The sequence below is a fragment of the Gopherus evgoodei genome, chromosome 2, assembly GCF_007399415.2.
Source record: "Gopherus evgoodei ecotype Sinaloan lineage chromosome 2, rGopEvg1_v1.p, whole genome shotgun sequence".
Classification (NCBI taxonomy): Eukaryota; Metazoa; Chordata; order Testudines; family Testudinidae; genus Gopherus; species Gopherus evgoodei.
This window is the reverse complement of record NC_044323.1, coordinates 69,613,425-69,632,895: the sequence shown is the minus strand read 5'-3', so window position 1 is coordinate 69,632,895 and position 19,471 is coordinate 69,613,425. Positions and strand designations below refer to the sequence as shown.

Sequence of the window (19,471 nt, the reverse complement as noted above, 5' to 3'; positions counted from 1 at the left end):
CCTGAGCTACTTTAAAAATCCCAGACTAAGTAAAAATAAATAGAAAAACACAAGGGAGAATTCACTGATTAAGGCCAAAAGTGACCATTTAGTCTGGCATTATGCGTAATTCAGTGAACAAGTTAGTGATAGAAAGGTAAGAGGGGTGTCATTTGAGTCGTAAAAATCTACAGAATTATCATTTCAAAGGTATCATCCTATGTTGTGTGGCAGGGGGGACTCGCTGCCCCCTGGTTCCCAGCTCCAGGTTCTCCGATTGGTGAAAATTGTGATAACAGTTTTGTCAGACATGGTCGAGTAGGTTATCATTCGAAAGCCCTTTCTCCTATGAACACAATGGTACCAAACATGACAAACCTAGAACAATTATGTAGATATATATCTTTGAGAAAATATTTAAAAATCAACATTTAAAAATTATATTTTAACACAGGCATGTCAAACATGCAGCCCTCCCAAACTAAGTTGTGGCCCTTGACTGATAATATTGTGGTATCAGTTAATGCTCAGAACATGATACCTGATTCATTTTTTTAATGTTACAGGTTACCAAAAATGGAAGGAGTGTTTCAGGTTGATATGTCATCACTGGCACCAAAAAAAAAAAAAAAAGTGGTTCAGTGGTATTGATTATCAGCTTTATTTATTATGCCAAATGAGGCACTAGTCAAGATGTGAGCATTCAGCCAGAAATTACTGCTATCCATCTGTAAATAGTATGAACATAGTTACATAACATGCATTATGTATCATAATTAATTACAACCACAAAGTAATTTATTACAAAATCATTGGTTTCACTTTGTCTGTACCCTTTGTTTGCCCACTGATGCCTAAAAATGATCAAGAACAATCTTTAGAAAATATCAATGCTGAGGACTTGGCTAAACACAACAGTCAGTGGCACTTTACATGCTATAAAAAGTGCGCCCATTAACTGAATTCAGCAAGATTGAAGAGAAAGTATATTGAGCATCAGGAAAAAGTTGAAGATGCCAGGGTAAGTGCCAGCTATTGGCAAGACTTTCCTTATACTAAGTCCCATAGCATGTATTCTGAGAAGAACATCATCTGCTTTTGTGGTAAGACAAAAACCCAAAGGCACCCATTAAGCACAGTTCCAACATGTGAAACAGGTGAGAAACTGTATGATGTAGTGAGAGTGTTGCATGGAAAGTAAAGATAAGTGGGTGCATTGACCCAAAAGATGCCTGCACATATGGCAGAGAGTGTCACATCGAGTTTACATAGTGTGGTGTACATAATGTGGTGTATCAGAAAGTAAAAGCAACAGAAACAAATACTGATTTTTACTACTGCAAACTATGAGCCTCAGCTGGAATTCATAAATTGCCTCACAGAGGCTCTAACAGATGGGAAGGTGGTGGTGATGGCTGATGCAGGGGCTAAATACAGAGAAATATGTGCTTTGAAGATGATTGAAGAGGAACAGAGGCTTAGCAGAAAGTCTCTTAAAGCACTTATTGAAGGTGAACTAGTGTAGGATATGGACATAGATTTTAGCAAGCCTACCCACAGAAGTGAATCACAGCACATATCCTTAAAAGCTGCAAAAGACCTGGCGCTATCAAAAGTGGAAGAATGTGCTGATATAACAGTAATATGAAGACTCTGTTTGCAGCTGCTACATTTTTACAGAAAATAATTTTGTCCTGCAGTACATGGGCATTTCAGAGATCCATATGTAACTCCCTCTTTCCTCCCTGGGTTACTCGGGAGCAGGGCAACACTTACCTGTGTGCTTGGGTGCCTAATGTTGACATTAAAGGAGATCCTGAGTATCCCAGTGGTGATATTGAATAGGTGGGTATCCTCTACCCATCCCTGTGCTGCAGTCCCTTCACTCCTGGCCCCTATACAAACTCAATGGTGTGCCTTGGGAACCTCCAGGAATAAACCCATTCTAATACTATAATAATTAATAATAATCTGTGGCATGAGTCTAACTCAAAAATACCAGTTATAAATCATATACATCCAATATGTTTAAATTGGAGTTAAACACATCTTTGCTTAACAATTTAAAGAAACAGGATATAACAGACTAAGATTAAATGTCACTTCTAATTTAAACCCATGGGAGCAGTTGAATAAAATCAACTGACAAATATAGGATACAGTGATAAATGAAATGTATCTAAGTGGCATTTACACTGTCCCCACTTACCCACCCCTAAGCGTACAGTCCTCAGGATTTCAGAGTCCTAGACACTTTTGTGGGCGTGTTTGAAGATCTGCAGCTGGAGACAGGACTCTGTTGGTTTTGCGTATCAGTCCCGCCAAGGCAACAAGCTGCACAATCCCTCTGAAATTGGAGTTGGCCCCACCAAAAGTCAGAAGCTCTGGGTCCTGTACGATGGGAAGATCGCTCTACCTCTCCTCAGACTCAGTCTCTCTGATGTGCCCCTTCCCTTGCAAGTACTTTCCCAAACAAGTGGGGAAAGTTACTCACAGTGGGGTTTACTCACAGTTCCTTCACTGCAGGCCCAGCTCAGTCATCTCTAGACACAGCAACAGTCTTTGCACTGGCTCCAGTGAAGCCAACAACGGCCTCTGAGGCTCCCTGCTCAATCGAAGCCCCTACAGGCTCCCAGCAGCAGCTTTGGCTTCCTAGCAGAAGCTCCTGGTATGGACAGCACTCCACAGCAGCAATCTCACTCCTCTCCCAAAATGGACCCAATTGCCTCTCTCCCTGCATTGCCTGGAATAGGAAGTCTCTCCCTTTTCCTTCAAGGCATCATGGGAGTTGTAATCTCTAAGGCTTGATTGCAGCGCACAGGATCTCCCAACTGGAACACTCCCAGTAAAGTTCAGAGTCTCCTCTAGTAAAGGGGGGTCTACACATAGCTGATGCCAAACCTGAAAAAAATAATATTGCGTGACCTGTACTACTACTTTAAGCGGTGTATCGGTGGGTTGCAGTGACTGCAGCAGCAAGTCAAGTGTGCCATTAGGCAAATGGAGCACAAGGCTGCCATTTTATTACAAAGCCTCATGTATGAGTACTTGAGTGAAAGGCAGCTTTCCACTGCAGACACAACAACTATGTAATCTACCACTACAAGTGGCTGTTGGTTTCACAATGCATTCCAAAACCCATAACAAATTCCTTGTGCAGCTTTTTTGCTTGTTACTGCACATTGAGCAGATGTTTTCAGAGAACTATCCATAATGATTCTAAGATCTCTTTCTTGAGTGGTAACAGCTCATTTAGACCCCAACATTTTGTGTGTATAGTTGGAATTGTGTTTTCCAATGTGCATTACTTTTGCACTATCTATATTGACTGTCTTCTGCCGTTTTGTTGCTCCATCACTCTTTTTTTGTGAGATTCCCTTTGTGACTCTTCATAGTCAGCTTTGGACATAACTATCTTGAGTAATTTTGTATCATCCACAAATTTTGCCACTGCAATGTTCACCCCATTTTCCAGATCATTTATGAATATGCTGAACAGCACAGGTCCTTGGGGGACCCTGCTCTTTATCTCTCTCCATTGTGTTAAAAGGTTACCAGTTCACTTGATTAGGATGAAGACCTAGAACATGAAAACAGAGCAATGAAAATTGTTGGAGAGTGGAGAGGTTGGTGGACATAACACAATATTCAAATATTCTTTCCTGGTTTTTCCTGACAAACCCAGAACTCCATCAAATTTCATGCTGGGATGACTTCCCCAGAAGTAACCATTGACTCATTAGGTGCTGTTAAATGCCAAGAAGGCATAGATGCCAACTCTGTTGGTGCTTAGGGGCTGGCGCACCCATAGGAAAAAATAGTGGGTGCTCAGCACCCCCCTGGCAGCACCACTGATCAGCTCCTCCCCAGTGTCTCCTGCACGATGGTGGGCCCAGACAATCAACGCCTCCCCCTCCCTGCCAGCACCTCCTGCCCACTGTGATCAGCTGTTTAGCAGTGTGCTGGAGGTGCTGTGGGGAAGGGGGCAGAATGGGGGTGGGAAGAGGTGGTGTGGGGCTTTGGGGGAAGGGGTGGAGTGGGGGTGAGACCTGGGGTAGAGTGGGGGTTGAGCACCCTCGGAAAGTGGAAGGTTGGCACCTCTGCAAGAAGAGGAAATTTTAAAGCTACAGGATGGATCTTGCAGGATGGACTGATCTCACCAGTTATGTGTGAAATATCATGTACTCCCAAATCAATTCTTCAGTTAATCGAATGCTCATATGAAAAGATCAAAAGCTCACCAACCTGCAAATGTTTAGCCAGCAGTCTGCCCTGTATGGAGATGTGCGAAATTAGTATGGATGAGGATCAGTGTGATATGTTTAGCAGTGGTGCCCTAGTCAGAGATGACACAGATAATGACTTTGATGAAGAAATGTTTTCAGCCCTACATGTCAAAGCTAACTTGCCTAGGATTACCAAAGATCAATGTCTTTCTTGACACATGAGCAATGCCTCCCTGTGTTAAAGTATAATTTTTAAAAGTTGGTTTACAAATATTTTTCTCAAATGCATATCTGCATAACTGTTCTAGGTTTGTCATGTTTAGTACCGTTGTGTTTGTGGAAGAAAGGGCTTTTGAATGATACCCAACTCAAACCATTTTCAATGAAATTGTGTTATCAACATTTTCGCCAACTGGACGAACTGGAGCTGGGATGGAGGAGCAGCCATGCCACAGAGGGTTACACTGTTGAAATTATGATTCTGTAGAGTATTACAAATCCTTTGCCTTGCTATCACTAACTCACCCATAGAATAAGATTTTATTACATTATACTTTCCGTCTAATTAGCTCATCTAGTCTGATCTGTGTGTCACACAGGCCATAAAATTGAATGCAGTTAATCCTGTACTGAGCCCAATAAAATTGTATTTGACGAAAGGCGATAAGAAACAGCAAAAACAAGGTGATTGAGTCTAGCAAATTTAGCACATCTCTTATGCCCTGATCCTTCCAACACGTAAGCATGTGAGTAGGCCCATTGATTTCAGTGGGACTATTTTTTTGTTTAAAGTTAAGCCTATGCCCTGTAGTTTCATGGTGTTTGTTTGGATTTATGTAGTTAACATTTTTGAACAGACTAAGATTTTGAGATTCTAGTGTTAATAACACTAGGCAGAGGGAAGAAAGTTAATAAAGGATAGGAGATGTAATGTAACTGTATTGTTAAGAGTAATGCCATAGAATATTATTAAAGTCTGCATCCTGCATTAGGATCTGCAAATGTGGTCTCCCTGTGCAGAGTCCAACTGATAGCCAAGAGAACAAGGTGTGCTGTACTGATGACTATTTTTGTCTCCTCTGTACTGATAATAGTGTACAAGTTTGTGTTTTATTGCAAATACATTTTTCTCTGCATGCACAGATTTCAGACATTCTAAAAGGTAGGACTTTAAATAAGAGCTTTGTCTGACTACACCTATTTATTAATGTAAAATGAAAATAAATTGTATAGATAATTTTGTGTTCTATGTGATGGACATCTGTGTGTGATATTTGTATATATGGTGGTTACTCCCAAAGGCCCTACTCATGCAATGTATTATGTACTGACAGATCCTTAGGTTCATAAATGGAACTCCATTGACTTCAGTGGGGGGTCTTCATAGGTGCTGGGGTCCACCCATGTGCAGTTTATTTCAAGACTGTCGCATAAGTAATTTCCATGTTGTTGAGGGGTCTTCTTGTGCCCGCACTTCCTATTTCTTCTCTATATCTTGACTGCTTTGCTGAAGATGTCTGCATCTTGTTTGACAACATTTGGATAGGCATTAAGGAGAAAATAGTTACAGAAAACCATTTCCTTATTGCAATAATAGTAGTGCATATCATTTAGGTATTTATTTTCATAAATGTATACAATTAAAATTATTGCTAGAATTAATTATTAATTATTATTAGAAAAATATTATTCATTACTTTCACATTAACATGCTTTCACAATTAGAAATGACATTTATTCATTGATGTTAAAAAAAATCTACTATTGAATCTGTCCCAAGGAGAAGTGCTGTAAACAAGACAGTTTGCTACCAATAGGTGTTGTCACAGCAAAAAATAAAATAAAATAAAACAAAACCAATACCAAAAACAATAGCATGTGTATCTTCCATATGTAATGCTGGCTGTGAGTTACATCAAAATTCTTTGAAGTAAAAAGCAAAGAGGAGCACATCCAGAGCCCAGTGACTCTTGGGAGGCATTGTGGGATAGAAAACAATGCCCTGTGGAAGAATTGTGGGATATAAAACTTCATGCTTTAGGGCATAGGCCATTGTGAACAACTAGGGGCTAGGAGAAAACTTTTTCTGTGAGCAGGTTGTTCCATATATCCTACTTCAGGGTATCTGGAAGCTTCCTGTGAAGCAACTGGTAGTGTCCACTTTTGAAGACAAGATATTGGACCAGAGAGACCATAGGTTTGACCTGGTATGGCAATTCTTTTGTTCCTAGAAACTATGCAGCCCCAAAGACTTGGTTTCCCTTTGGGGAGGATGGAAGGATTCATAAAGCATCAGACCTTCAGTCCTGTGCCTAGCCCTCTGATGTCTTGCCCTCTCCCTCTCTCTGTGCGCTGCTGTGGAGAAAGTTCACTTGGAACAGACCTTTGAAACACTCCATACCCTCCAGGGCAACGAAGAAGGAGGCTGGATTTAACCCAGGAGTACATTTGATCCTGTAGGTGGACTGGACACAGAGATCACTATTCAATGAGATAGCATTCACAAATCTTATTGGTGGCATTTGAATTTTCACGCACTAAGGGTATGTCTATAGTGCAATACAAACTCCACGACTGGCGAGTCTCAGAGCCCCAGTCAGTTACAGCTTGGGCTGTAGGGCTAAAAATAGCACTGTAGATGTTCGGGCTCAGATGGAGCCTGGGCTCTGAGATTTGCTTCCATGGGTCTTTTATTGCAGTGTAGACATAACGTAAGTAGAGCTGAACAACCCCACGTCCCCCCGCCACACACACACAGTTTGAACATACATTTTCCAGGGGATCCCCATCCCCCCATCATCAAGTGAGTGACGATTTCATTATAACTCAATCAGAATTCTTCAATCAGCTCTCTATCAGGCAGAAAAAACCAGAAAACTTTAATAGAAAATTTTCAGGATTTTGCCCCCAATCAAATTAAAATTTTAAAAAAAAATAGTTGAAAATTTTAAACTTGGAAAATTTCATCAACTCTAATACTCCATAATATAAAAATAAAATATCTGTGTCTTTCCTGTTCATGTGTGCGTATCACAAAAGCACAGTAGAGGAAATATCTTCAGTTATTATACTCTACCTCTGGAGAGGAACTAATTTACCCTTAATTCCAAATGACTTCTTCAAATACAAAATAAAGCACAATTTAAAATATACACTTTTTGGCCTTTCCTGTTTTTATGTTAAGTTTCTCATGTTATTTTTAGATCCCACTCACCACCTTTTTGTCTGATGCCCTAGCTGAATCAGGGAGATAAGATCTGGAATTCAGGGAGACCATTGTTTTGAACTCAAGCACAAAAGAAGTGGTTTCCCTAGCAACAGAAACCAGGTGAAAACACTTAAATTAGCTACACTAAACTCACCCACTCCAGTTTCCTTTAGTTTCAATTCACAGGAGGAATCCAGGGAGAATCAAATGTCTAGTACTCAGTTAATGTGAAGTTTTCAAGTGATCTGAGGGGCTCAGGAAAGGTAAGTCCTGTACATTGTTTGCTGCATCTGCAGTTGTGAACTGCTGAGGCAAGGATCTCCACTTGTGGCAAACTGACACTCAGAAGGCACACACTTTATTTCAGTGACTGGGATTCTCTTTGGAGCTGAGATCAGGAATTATATTCTGATCTTTTCAGTACTATCTAGAAAATTACTCTTTATCCTGGAGCAATTGCTATTGTGTATTTATCTTAAGGTCAGCAGCACTTATCTTATATGTAAATAAACATGATATGGAAACAATCTAAAAGCTGAATTACTTTGAGGTTATTAAGCCTGTTATTAAGTAAACCACCAACTTGTTTTATGTCACAACAATGTGAAAGTTTCTGTTTTTCTTTTGTTTTGTAGTTTAATTGTATGTCAACTGCTCCAACTGAAATCTTCCAAGCCTGCCATTAATAGTACATCATTCAACTGATATATAATATATCCTGTAGCTCAAGTTCTCACTTCCGAATATGCCTATTATTTCAAAGCAATATACATATTTTACCTAACTGTAGACATTAAATGTGTATTAATTTATCATGTAAACTGCACAAATGAAATACTTTTCTTAGGAAGCCGTCTACCCTACTCGGAGACTACTGGCTTGGTTCATCTGAGTGGAAACGTCAAGCGAATTTCATTTGCTCTTGAAGCTTTGACTCTAACAAAGATTTAACGTGGGCAGAAAAATAGACAATGCTTGTCTGTCTGCCAATTCGTCAATGTATTACTGGTTAGATTATAGACTTTTATGTGCTAATGTTAATCTCCATCTAATATGCTGGTTTGGGAAGAGTAATCCCCTTCCCCACCCAAACAGAAAAAAACAAATTTTGCTAATACCATAAGTGTTATGATTAATGCTATCACGTTATAAGTTTACACAAATATAGTTTCTGCTATCTTGAATGTCAGTACATGAAGTCCTCCCTGGGACTTGGGAAGATTTCAAACATGCTAAACTTGACCTATATTTACACATCAATAAGGGGAATAATAGATGGTCAACTGTGATGTAGCAAGGTCCTATACACATGCAAAAAAAAAAAAAAACTGGGTTAAAAGGAAGTTATGTAGGGGGCAAAGCCAAGCATTCAAATGTTAGAAATTGCCATGGAAGGTTGCCTGTGCAACTGGAACTACAGTCCCTTGTACACATGCATTCTGATATAGTCAAAAGCAAACCACTATGTGAAAAACAGATGGGCAATGGTGATATTTGACCTTTTGTAATTTGGCCAAATCAGATGGATTTTCAAGGAGACAGCGAAAAACAATCTTCTCATCTTCCTTGCCAAATGTCAAGGTCGTGCTTCAAACCATTGAGGCCATAGCGTTTTTCAAAGACGGTTGCACCATGGTGACCAGTCTGATCTAGTGCTCAAAGGGGCAGAAGAGTTCCATTGTTGGGACCAATGGAGCTGCATGGTGAGGGGAGGAGCACATACAAATGGGAGAAAGGCCTGTTCCAAGGCCAGAGGAGTCAAGTGCTTTAGTCAGAGTTCCTGCAGGATGAGTAGGAGGGGAGGAAAAGGCAGATTTGTTACTCCAAAGAAAGAGAGACAAATTTACCTTGGAATGACTGGCTGTAGGCATTTCTTCTCTTCTCCCACCATTTGCCAGAGCAATGGGGAAGATTTATTCTCTCCAGCTGAAAGTTCAGTTTTGATGCTTGGTCTGCTGTCACAGAGTTGACCCCTGGAAAAAGGGCAATTTGTCCTAATCAGTCCACTCACACATCTCTGGCCAAGGAGCCCTGCTGTGTCCTAAATGTCTTCGGGGGTCTGTGCTACAGATGCTACTTGAGCCATGCAGTAATTACAAGTTGTGATTCTGAATTACAAGCACACTGATGTTGAGGCCCATACTGCACAAGAAGTTGAGATGTGACAGAGATTTGGAAGAAAAACTGGCTTTACAGAATGAATAAATGACAGAATAATTTTTTAAAAAATCAGGTTGCTCTACAATAATTTCTGTGGCTGGGGCTTTGTGCATATTTTGAAGCACAGCTACAAACAAATATACTGTGTAAAAGCACTCTTATGCTGTTGTAAGCTGGTAGAATTGAGTACTCTTCTAGTTGAACATACAAATATTTTACAATGCATGCATCACATTTAAAAAATAAATTATACCAAATTAAATGTGACAATTTAGGCTCAAATCCTTCAAAAACTTGCATTCATGCTTGACTTTATACACTGTTGGGCAGGTCCTCAGCTGGTGTAAATTTGCAAGATTCCATTGTAGTCAGGAGAGCTTTACTGATTTACACCAGCAGAGGATCTGCTCCTGTAAGTAGTCCCACTGAAGTCAATATATGCACTAGAAACAAACAAAATTTGGAATATTGACAGATTATCCTTGTAATGCAGTATTAAAAGAGCACTTCTGTGAGAGGGGTTCTCTCACCACAGGTGCCTCATTGTAACTGAGGCAAGCTCTCTTCTTTCCTGCTGTCCTGTGTTGACATTTGTTCTGACTCTGTGGCACTCTCTTCTGATTCAGCCCTCCAGCCAGGTCACATGTATATGTCCACCTCTTTGGAGGTATATAGAGTCCAACAACAGGGTATTCCTATGGGTTGAGTGAGAGGTCTCACAATTTCGACCCTTCTGTCTTTAGGGCCTTCTCTCATTTAGACTCCCAATATCAGTGTGGCTGGGGGAGCCCAGGCCCACCCTGTCCACTGAGTTTCAATCCAGGGCTGAGTGGTAAGGCATGCACCCATAAGTGCTATACTTGCCTCCCTGGATCACTTTGTACCTGTCCCTTTCCCAACAAATAAATTAAAGACATACTGAATTCAAAGGTAAAGTCTCTGACCTTCTGAGTGCCATTAATCCCTTCTCTGTTGGTTTGATGAAGTTGCTACAGCAGGGCCCCAGGAGTATGGACAGTAGGTCAGTTCAGCTCCATCGTTTGTTCTCTTATTGAGCTGGTCGTCTTCTCTTTTAAGCTCCTCCAGCTCACACATGCTTTACAGGTATGGTGGAGTTGCCTAGACCCAAAGTAGCTCTTTAACCCCTTTCTTTCTTGTGCCGGGTTTTTACACCCCATGAAAGCCCCACACACCATTGGGGAAAATACACTCCAATACAAGAGGGTCCACGCAAGAGATTATTTATCCGTCAACATTTTTTCTTAGCTATTGCTACATTAGGAGCCCTATCTGAGATTTATTAAGTCAATGGCTAAACTACTTTGGATTTTGATGGGAGCAGGATCCAGCAGTAATAAGGTATTTGGTTCTGCAGTCACATGCTTGTTTGGGCATGTGCAAAGCCCTCCTTGACTTCCATGCCTATTGCCTATCTGTATATGCAGATCCCATTGAATGATGGGGAGCCTGTAGGAGGCTTAGGGCCTTGTGTGGGTTCTCTGCTCTGGGGCTGATTTCAGCCTTTCCCCAGTTTTCAATGGAGGTATGAAACATTTAAATATTTTTTATATCTGTTTTTTCCCTTTCACCTTGACTTCGCTGAGCACTAAGGTTCCTGCACTCGCACAGAGCTTATGACAGTAATGAGGCCTAAAGAGCCAGATTATCTGTTGTTCCAAACCATTTAAAAAAAACCCTCAACTAAATATGATGCGACTTTTTCCACAGAGGGTGTCTGATTTTGATCAGAATTTCTTACAGGGGTTCAGAAATATGGCATTCCTACATTTAGAGTGCAGTTGACTCCAATGGCGCAATGCAAGCCTTCCTCTTTGTGTCCAGTATGTAGATGGTGATATTTTGTTATGGCCCCTGCTAGAGAGCTAGACAAGCTGTACCTCAAGCTCCAACAACTTGTGCTTTTTAGCTTTGAAGGGTCCCAATTCAAGTTCGAGTGTGTTGGCTAAGATGTCTGCCATCACACTTGTAGCTTGGGAGTAACTGGGGCTGCTGGCCCTCTTCCTTCCCAAAAAGGCAGGGAAAGGGGTCTGTTCTCCTCTCCAGGAGTGGCAGAAGCAACCTTTTCCTCCCTGTCCAAAACCTAGAAATGCAGGGGACCCAGTATCTACTCCAGCAATTGGTGTGGAACAGCTTGGTTGATAGGCCAGGACTTCTGCACTCTTCTGGTATGCACAGAGCCCTCTGTTGAGATGATGTTCCTGAAGTCCCTTAAAGCAGTGCATCTTGGAGTGAACACCTGAGATGGGTGAACAGGGCTTCAGTTTTCACCTCTCACAGAGGTATTGTTTTAGGCTTTCTGCAGACTCAGGTAGACAACTCTTCTTATTGTTTATTGTATTGTGATGGGGCAAGGCCAGATGGCTACAGTAAAGTACTGAGAAATAGGTATGTTAGCCCCAGGCTAAACAAATCCCTAGGATCCTGGTAGCCAAATGGCAGTTGCTCCAGGTTAATCAAGGCACCTGGGGCCAATTAAGATCTTTCTAGAAGGCAGTGGAGATAGCTACTTTAATTAGAACACCTGCAGCCAATCAAGGCAGGCTAATCAGGGCATCTGGGTTTAAAAAAGAGCTCACTCTAGTCAGGCAGGGAGGAGCCAGAGGAGAAGGAGTGTGTGTGAGGAGCTGAGAGCAAGGAGCTGAGAGTGAGGGAGTGTACTGCTGGAGGATTGAGGAGGACAAGCATTATCAGACCCCAGGAGGAAGGTCCTGTGGTGAGGATAAAGAAGTTGGAGGAGGCCATGGGGAAGTAGCCCAGGGAGTTGTAGCTATCCTGCAGCTGTTACAGGAGACACTATAGACAGCTGCAATCCACAGGGCCCTGGGCTGGAACCTGGAGTAGAGGGCGGGCCCGGGTTCCTCCCCCAAACCTCCCAACTCCTGATCAGACACAGGAGGAGTTGACCCAGACTGTGGGTTCCACAAGGGGGGAAGATCACTGAGGTGAGCAAATCTACCAATAAGCGCAGGACCCACCAAGGTAGAGGAGGAATTTTGTCACAGTGTGTATTATCAGAGCACCCAAGGGATCACTATGAATGTTAGTTCCATGATTTTTTTTAATCTTTCTACTTTGGGTTGGGTTTTGTTGAGAAGAGTTTAGCTAGAAGGAAGAACAAAGGAAGGGAGGGGTGTGTAGATGAGAAGCGGAGTAAGGCAGGGAACAAGAGAGAGGAGAGCATCTAAGACAAGTGCAGTGATGCTGAGTGAAAAGACAGTGAGAGCAGCAAGGGAGTTCTTTTATTTCATTATTTTTAATTAAAGTTAAGATTTTTATAGAATCATGACCCCGGGAGTAGGGCCATAGGCCTGGGGGCTATAGTGCCTATGTACAACTTAATCTGGGCCTGCTCACAGGGCATAAAGTTAAGCACACGCCTAGGTCTTAATTGGATCAAAGCCTGAAGAACTTAACTGAGATGGTATATGATTTACTCATGTACACAGCTGCTCAGGTTCACAGGGTTCTCTTCAAGACTGCATTGTAGACATGATGAATGTAATTCTAGGAAAATACTGATGTCTGGCTTGTTTAAAATATTTCATCTGTTTCCCATTGCTCACTGAGTGCTATTTGCTTGGTAATGTGATGCTTTTATGGTAATTGTGGTGCAATGCAATAGCAATATAACCAAATATGTAATTGTTCATATAGAAATGTGAAAAGTCTCTTTATTTGAGTTAATGCTGAAGTTTTATTAATTCATGTATAAATTCTACAAATTCAACATAAGCAGGTTTGATACCTTACTATTAAGGATTAGAATAAAAATAAATAAATAAACCCAGGGCAAATTATTTGTTTTGCAGAGGGTTTAAAAGTTGATCTACACTACTGAGATTACTAGGAGCTCTTTATAATTAGCTAGTGAAAAAATATTTGGCATTTTATGGCTTATCTGGCCTTAAATTGGAGACACATTCTCCTAGAATTGATCCTGCCCACACTTAGTTATGCGCAGGATCAGAGCCGTCAAAGCTTAACTTAGGATCCATAGATATCTAGCTTTGGGTATAACCTAAAAATCTCCCATTTGTAGTGTTTGTTTGCTGCTGTATAATGCATACTCTCTTACAGCGTAGTGTAAGTTTACACTGGTAATATTTCATATGCATCACTGGTTTGGTTTCACATTGTGGCAGTGGCACAGCTTTACAATGCCAAGAGTAGTGATATTTATCAAATTATGAAGTCATGAGTAAAGAAGGAAATATTAAACTATATTTACATAGTTTATAGAGGCTGTACTGATGGTGAGAAACAGGCTTTAATTTTAAACAACAGGTCGTTGGTTCTTTGGAAGGGGATGAGGAGGAGTAAATCACAAAATATACTGTAGTAAAGGAGGAGCTTTTTCCCATACTATTACTTTTAATCAATTTAATCTGATAGAACTACTGGTTTAGGTAAAAGTAGAACAATATCATTTCTCAAGGACAATGGACCTCCCCAGTAACTGGAAATTAAAACAGGCAAAAGTCCTTTTTAAATACACTGTGGTGCAAGCCTACCTCCACTGAAGTCAATGGCAGAATTTCCACTGAGTTCAGTATGTCCAGGATTTCAGCTAGTGCATCTCGTCCTTGTACTCTTGTACTCCTCTAGCCAGGTCTTTTCCAGTTCACTTTTGTTTTCTGCCACTGTTATCTTCAAGAGTGTCACAGGAGGATTCCCCTACTCCATACAATGGTGTAGTCAGTTATTCACTGTTCTCGCATAGTTCTGCATCATGATTTCCACAAAAAAATCTGACATATGCCTTCCCCTCCTTCCCACTCTTTTTTTTTTTTTTGTAACAATTCTGCATGACATTCCGGAATAATTGTATCTTACAATCTGTCAGATTTTTTGACTTAAGCTTTAAGTAGTAATGGCATTCTAGTAATGACACTTACTTAGTTCTCTTTCATTCTCTAAGAAATGATTTAGTCAGGTGCTGCTATCACATTTTCTATTGCCACGCTGGATAGAATATTTATGAATCATTCTCCATTATTTCCCCCACTGGTTTCCTCCTGCTAGGGAAGACAATGACAGATTTTTGTAGGGTTCCAGTTCAGAGTGTAAGCTCATTTGGGGCTGGTTAAATGCTTATGGAGCAAACTATCTCATCCCACATAGAACTACCATTAACCTGCCAGCTATGATTATCTTGAGAGAACCTCAGATGCCTTTGTATCCCCACAAAGAATGGAAATTTACATTCTGAAATTAAAAAAAGCATAAAAATCTTCTGTAAGTAGACTATGGTAAACTGGCAGCCCTCTGTAGGAAGTGAGTAATGAACAGTTCTCCATAGCAGCCATTTTTTACTTATAAATTGAAGCAATGTGTTTCTACTTGGAGCAATTCTGTTTCTATATTTCAGAACTCTGTAAAGGTCACAGAGTTCCATGCAGGGCCTCATTGTGCATCACGTATACACTCAAAACTCTCCTTGAAGTCAAGTTTGTGGAGCTGTACCAAGGAAGTGAAGGGGAATGATGGGTGAACAAAAAATACAAATTTAGTTCTCTGAAGAAGCTTGAGAGTGTGTCAGACTAATACCATATGAATAATCAACTGTGTATGACCAAATTCTGATACATTTATCCACATTCAAGAAGTAAGGTACTAGTCAATGTAAGTAAGTATATCAGTGCCAGGGCCTGATTGAGCTAAATAAACTAGAATGCATTTAAAAAAACACTTTTGGAGTAGATAATCATACTTAGCTATAAACTATAGACATAGACATGATTCAATAGTGGTATAAGGATGTACAAACAGTATTGTGCCATTTTAATGCGGTCATCCTAACCTGACATTGATCCTTCAATTTAACAGTTATTAACATCACTTAACTGTTCATATCTGGCTTACAGTACATCTCAATGTTATGTGTTGGGAACTGTAAAAGATGCATGATTGTGCTATTTCTGTTAGTTGTTTCTGATTAATAACTTCACTGTCCAGTGTTCTTTCAATAAGGGTACCTACTATAGCACTTAAATCATTTAATGGATAGAGAAATCAGTGTTTCAACCAAACTGAATGATGCATGTAAAAATAGAGCTAACAGTTTTTTGCTGGAGTAGATTAAATCTCTCTCTCTTACACTTCTCCCACACCCCAGATCTCAGGCATTCAGGCAGGAATCATGACTTTTCATCAGTGCTGAGAACTATAAATAAACCTCAGTATAATATAAATATTAGCTTAACATTTCCTGGCGTCACCTCAGAAAATTTGCCACAAGATAATGTTCAAATAAAACTCTAAGAGATCCTAGATAATGCAACAATCTCCCACCTCTGCAGTATTGGTTTACATTGAATAACTTGTTATGGCTTTGATCCTCTCAGTTGCATACATAATGAATTCCTGCTGTTTTCCCTACAAGTTGCAATTCTACAATAGAACATACTTAGCTCTTGACTCTAAAATAACTGAAGTTTTAAGGTCTTTCCTGAAGAATTAGTGGTCTTGTCCGTTAGCAAAAAAACGAGTTGCTACCAATCAGAGTTGAAATTCAGTAGCAGAAAGCTTGAGGCATCCCATTCATTTATGAACTGCGGGATTGGTTCCTGTTATTCAGAAGAGCTGTAAATAACCAGAGAAACTAATCAGGAAGAATATCCACAGAGCTCCACCATGTTTTTAATAAGATACATTTTATATTTAAATACCCTCCAAAATCTGTAGCATAAGTGAAGAGAAGAGTTCTCACAATGAGCTCTTAAAATGATAGGGATTCAAGGTTCTTTAGAGTAGTGTGAAAATCCCTGTAGTACATATACAAATTTGTGATCTAACATCAAGTAGACAAAACACATCTGACAACACGCTAGGCTTGGTTAGAGGATCATACACTGAAAAGTTCCTCTCACCTTGAATTTCACAGGCTACCTTTGTAGTAGGTAGACTGAAGTGATCTAATTTTTTAAAAATCCAGACATTTGCACGTCTGCGTTGTATTCAGTTAGTTCTTAAGTGATGGGGTTTTCTGGACAGTGAGTCCTTGCTTTCCATTTGAAAAGTTTCTGCTTCCAAAGTTAGATGTAAACCATCTCCTATAGAAACCTGTGGCAAGGTTTTTAATAAGAAGTGTTTAAACCCTAGACTTGTCAAAAGAAAAACATATCTTCCTCCCTGCTCCTTGAAACTTTGAATCTTTATGTGATAGAAAAAAGCTCTTGATAGCAAAACTGAAAAAGCAGATATATTTTAACATGTGGTAAAGTAAAGCTCTATTATACTGATCTGAAAGTAATATAGTATTACATAATATTTATCATTTTGGAGTTGTTTGAATATGATTTTCATTGTTTCCTAAGCATCATTCTGCACAGAATTTGGTCACTGGCTATGTATGGTGAATGGTACCCATTACTGAAAGATAGTCTGTATTTGTACTGATACAGAGAATGCCAGTTTAGAAATGAGCCTGATTGCATGGTTCATTTTGTTCTCCTTTGTAGAGCCAGGCTGCGGCCCATTACAAAGGCACTAAACATGCCAAGAAGCTCAAAGCACTGGAAGCCATGAAAAATAAGCAGAAATCTGTTACTACCAAGGACAGCGCAAAGACTACCTTCACTTCCATCACTACCAATACCATCAATACCAGCTCTGACAAAACAGGTTAAGCGATAATCTTTGTTGTTGGTTTTTTTTTATTTTTCTTGTTTAACTCCATGTCTGTTTTTGTTATATGCTTGCCACATTGATTCATGCTTGATCCATCGTTCTGTGTAATATTGATTTTGTTCTTCTTTTCAACACACTTGTGAGAGTAAAATAGTCATGTAACTGACTTCTCTTTTGTGAAAAGAGGCTTGCCATTCTTTTAGGCTAGAATGCATACATATGACTCAGGTAATATTTATGGCAAATGAACTATTAAATACAAACTGCTCTAAATCTTGTAGTTTGTATGCAATGTCTCTCTCTACATAATTACCTATGTCACATTTGTTTTAACTACAAGCGATGCAGCAAATTGCACTAATTGTGTCTTGAAGCCTCTGATAAAAACATTGTTGGTAAAAGACATACTGTCATAAATTTCAAGCATTGCATTATTATTTAAAGTGCATGATTTTGAGCTAGGTAATAGCTGTATAACCTCCACTCCACATAAACAGGTAAGTGTTATTGATGGCAATTATTCTGCTAAACTGAGTCTTCATACTGAAATAATATTTAAATTATTGCTTGGGGACTAGGTTTTTTCCTTGCAAACAAAACCCATGCAAGTATCAGGTGAAGTCAATGGGATTCAATTAACCTGGCATTTTAACTATAGGCTACAATATTGGAAATTTCAAAGGAAGGATGTAAGTTTAAAGAAGATAGTTTCAGTTGTTCACAAGAAATAATTGCTCTTATATTTCTCTGCAACGTGTGTACTGTATGCAACTCATGAGATGCATACACAAAATCTAACAGGAAAAAATAATGCATGATCAAATAATGTATAATATTCTGGTGTTGCTGCTGAGAGCTGCTCATCTGGAACAAATTCTCCTGTCAGTGGCTTTGGTGTTTGTAAATAGAAAAGTACAAACAATTGAAAGAGTTACAACAAAAATATAAGTATCATATAAACACGCATTTAATTCTTTTTGTAAGGTCTTTGCCAGAAGACATATGGTAAAGGCAGTATGTGTCTTATGTGGAAATTCATGTTATAATTGTGGTTCAAAAATGAAGGTGGATTTTTTCAGACTTGTCATATGTCTGAACTTGGCACAAGAAGTACCTATAAAGGGTTTCCTGTTGCATCATGAGATTTTTCTAATACTGAATATAGCCAATTTTTTAGTGACACTGAAAGCATTAATAATTGTGGAACAGTGCGGGGAAGGAAGGGGAGTACTGAAACATAGTTACAAAAATTCAAAACTAAACTAAAACTTAACCATAGTTTTAAATGCTGGGTTTCTCTTACTTATTAGTGAACTGGACATTCTGTTGATATGTTGAGTGAGTTTTGTGCGAAGGACTGACTTACTGCTTTATACATAATCATGATAGATTTCTAATAGACAAAAGAGGAAGACAAAAGTGAAATATATTAAAGTTGTAACTTTTAATTGTTAAAAAGTTGCCTGCATTGTATTGTTTTGTTTATCTGAGGCAGACATTTGTTCGGCGGATGATCCAAAGCACATCAAAATCGATGTTATTCTTTCCATTGACTTTATGGGGCTTTCAGTCAGGTCCCTGACAGGTTTTATTATTTGCTGTATATCTGAACTCAGTATTTTGAATCTGTGATTATACCTGCATACAAGACAACTGCACTGGTAAGCACTGGCCTGGGGAGAAGTTCCTTTCACTTTCAGATCTCATTTATAACTTGCTGGAGACATTCCATAAATTAGGTATATATCCTATGTGAACAATATGCATTTGGTGGTTGTTTGAGCGTTCTGTACTATGTTTGCCACTGGGGCCATTCCAGTGATTTAATTTTAATTACATTACCTTGATATGCCAAAGTCCTATCCATGCCCCAAACCCGCAACCCCGTAAGTATTTGTGTAATTTTACTCTTGTGAGAAGTACCAGTGAGTTCAGCCATGCTACTCACAGAACTGAAGTTGTGTGTATAACTGTTTGCAACAATGAGGACCATGTTGTTACGATAATATCAGATTAGTGTGAAAATAGGGATTGGTCATGGAGTCTTGGGAAGGAGAAGGAAGAAGAGAAAATGCTGACTGAAAGATCTGATTTTTAAAGTACCTCTGTGGAGGAAGAATCTGTTTTGAGGGATGCTGGAATGATGCCAACAAACCAGAAACCAAGGCAGCAGGAAATACATTAAGATCAACTGAAAAAAATGACAAATAGAATTATTTTCACGAAATATTACAAACCCTAGCCAACT

The 19,471-nt window shown here is 39.6% G+C and overlaps 1 protein-coding gene across 3 annotated transcripts in view; it reads left to right on the top strand.

The window, feature by feature from the left end:
* Nucleotides 1-19,471, top strand: part of ZNF385D (zinc finger protein 385D) — a 360,631-nt gene that overhangs the window by 263,505 nt on the left and 77,655 nt on the right. For all 3 annotated transcript variants that reach the window (XM_030550947.1, XM_030550948.1, XM_030550946.1), the window contains one exon: nucleotides 17,055-17,217. In XM_030550947.1, the coding sequence (XP_030406807.1) occupies nucleotides 17,055-17,217 (163 nt within the window). The remainder of the gene's footprint in view (nucleotides 1-17,054; nucleotides 17,218-19,471) is intronic.